Source organism: Arachis ipaensis, chromosome B01 (genome assembly GCF_000816755.2).
Source record: "Arachis ipaensis cultivar K30076 chromosome B01, Araip1.1, whole genome shotgun sequence".
NCBI lineage: Eukaryota > Viridiplantae > Streptophyta > Magnoliopsida > Fabales > Fabaceae > Arachis > Arachis ipaensis.
Window position 1 is genome coordinate 42,913,623 of NC_029785.2, and position 1,438 is coordinate 42,915,060.

The 1,438-nt window shown below is 41.1% G+C and overlaps 1 protein-coding gene across 1 annotated transcript; it reads left to right on the forward strand.

Annotated features, from left to right (window-relative positions):
- On the forward strand, window positions 1–1,438 carry LOC107629817 (ethylene-responsive transcription factor ERF038). The gene has a single exon (XM_016332718.2). It carries the CDS (start codon window positions 125–127, stop codon window positions 806–808), a length of 684 nt encoding a protein of 227 aa, XP_016188204.1. The 5' UTR covers window positions 1–124; the 3' UTR covers window positions 809–1,438.

Consider the following 1,438-nt stretch of genomic DNA (forward strand, 5'->3'; position numbering starts at 1 on the left):
ACAGCTCCACCCACCTCAACTTAATTCAAAGCTCTCGCTTACTCACCACATATATTTCCCCTTCACTCATTCCATCACACACACACACAATAATCTCTCTTCTCACTTTCCATTATTTCCTCCAATGGACATGGAAGAAACTGTCCCTTTAGAGAGCGAAACACAACCAACTACGTCCTTCTCTTTCCCCATTATACCCTCCACGTCCTCCTCTTCCTCCTCCTCCTCCAAGAAGAAGAAGAAGGTGGTTTTGAAGAGGAGCAATGATGGGAGGCACCCAACTTATAGAGGAGTACGAATGCGCCAATGGGGAAAGTGGGTATCTGAAATTCGGGAGCCTAGGAAGAAATCTAGGATTTGGCTTGGAACTTTCCCCACGGCTGAGATGGCGGCTCGAGCCCATGATGTGGCGGCTCTAACAATCAAGGGCAGCTCAACTTACCTCAATTTTCCTGAGCTAATAGCCGAATTGCCTCGTCCGGCTAGCAATTGTCCTAAAGACATTCAAGCAGCCGCAGCCAAAGCTGCCGTCATGAATTATCACCATGAAAGCCATGACATAGAATTAGAAGCCGAGTCCGAACTAAGCCAAGTAGAGTCTTCTTCAAGTCAAACTCAAATATCATCAACTTCTACTTCATCATTATTGAAGGGTGAGGATGACATGTTCATGAATCTCCCTGATCTATCATCAGACTTGAATCATAGTGCTGATGAGTTTCATTACCTCTCGGCTTGGGTCATAGCTGGAGCCGAAGCCGAACATCTAGACTCAGATTTCCGGCTTGAAGAACCGTTCTTATGGTAGCCTTATTAAGTTACCTAGTATGGACAATCTATGTTCCCTTTACATTTTGTTGATTGTGCTGCTTCTTTTTCCTCTTTTCCTTTCGTTCCTTTCACTTTTTTGGTGGTACTCTATCCACTACCTAGAACCTTGAAGCCCCCTAGCTATAGTATCTACTTTAATTTGGTCCATGGCATGTCATGCGTCATCGGTCATGGTATCATGGGGTGCCAAGTGCCAATTGCCAATTGCCAATTGCAAAGTTTATTTCCACCCACAAAATGGTCAAAATTTGTTACTATAGATTGATTGATGTGCCTCTTCACTTCGCTGTTTCCTTAATTCCACAACGTATAGTGGGGTTTTCATGCATGGATTTTGTAAATATTAGTCCTAATAAAAATATTGCACTCATCAATTGTGTTTGATACGGTAATTGAGTTGTCCATCATCGTCTTTTACATTTGGATCTCTTAATCTCCAGATCCTCATGTCTTAAATTATATCAAAATTAATGAAAAACAAGTGTCTTTTTTTTTTTATTTATTTTAAACATTATTGGTCAGAATTCCATTTAATTATGTATGAGGTTAGTTTGTGGAATAAGATTCTCAAATGGGTATTTCCTTTTACGGATTCCCAGTTGTTGTT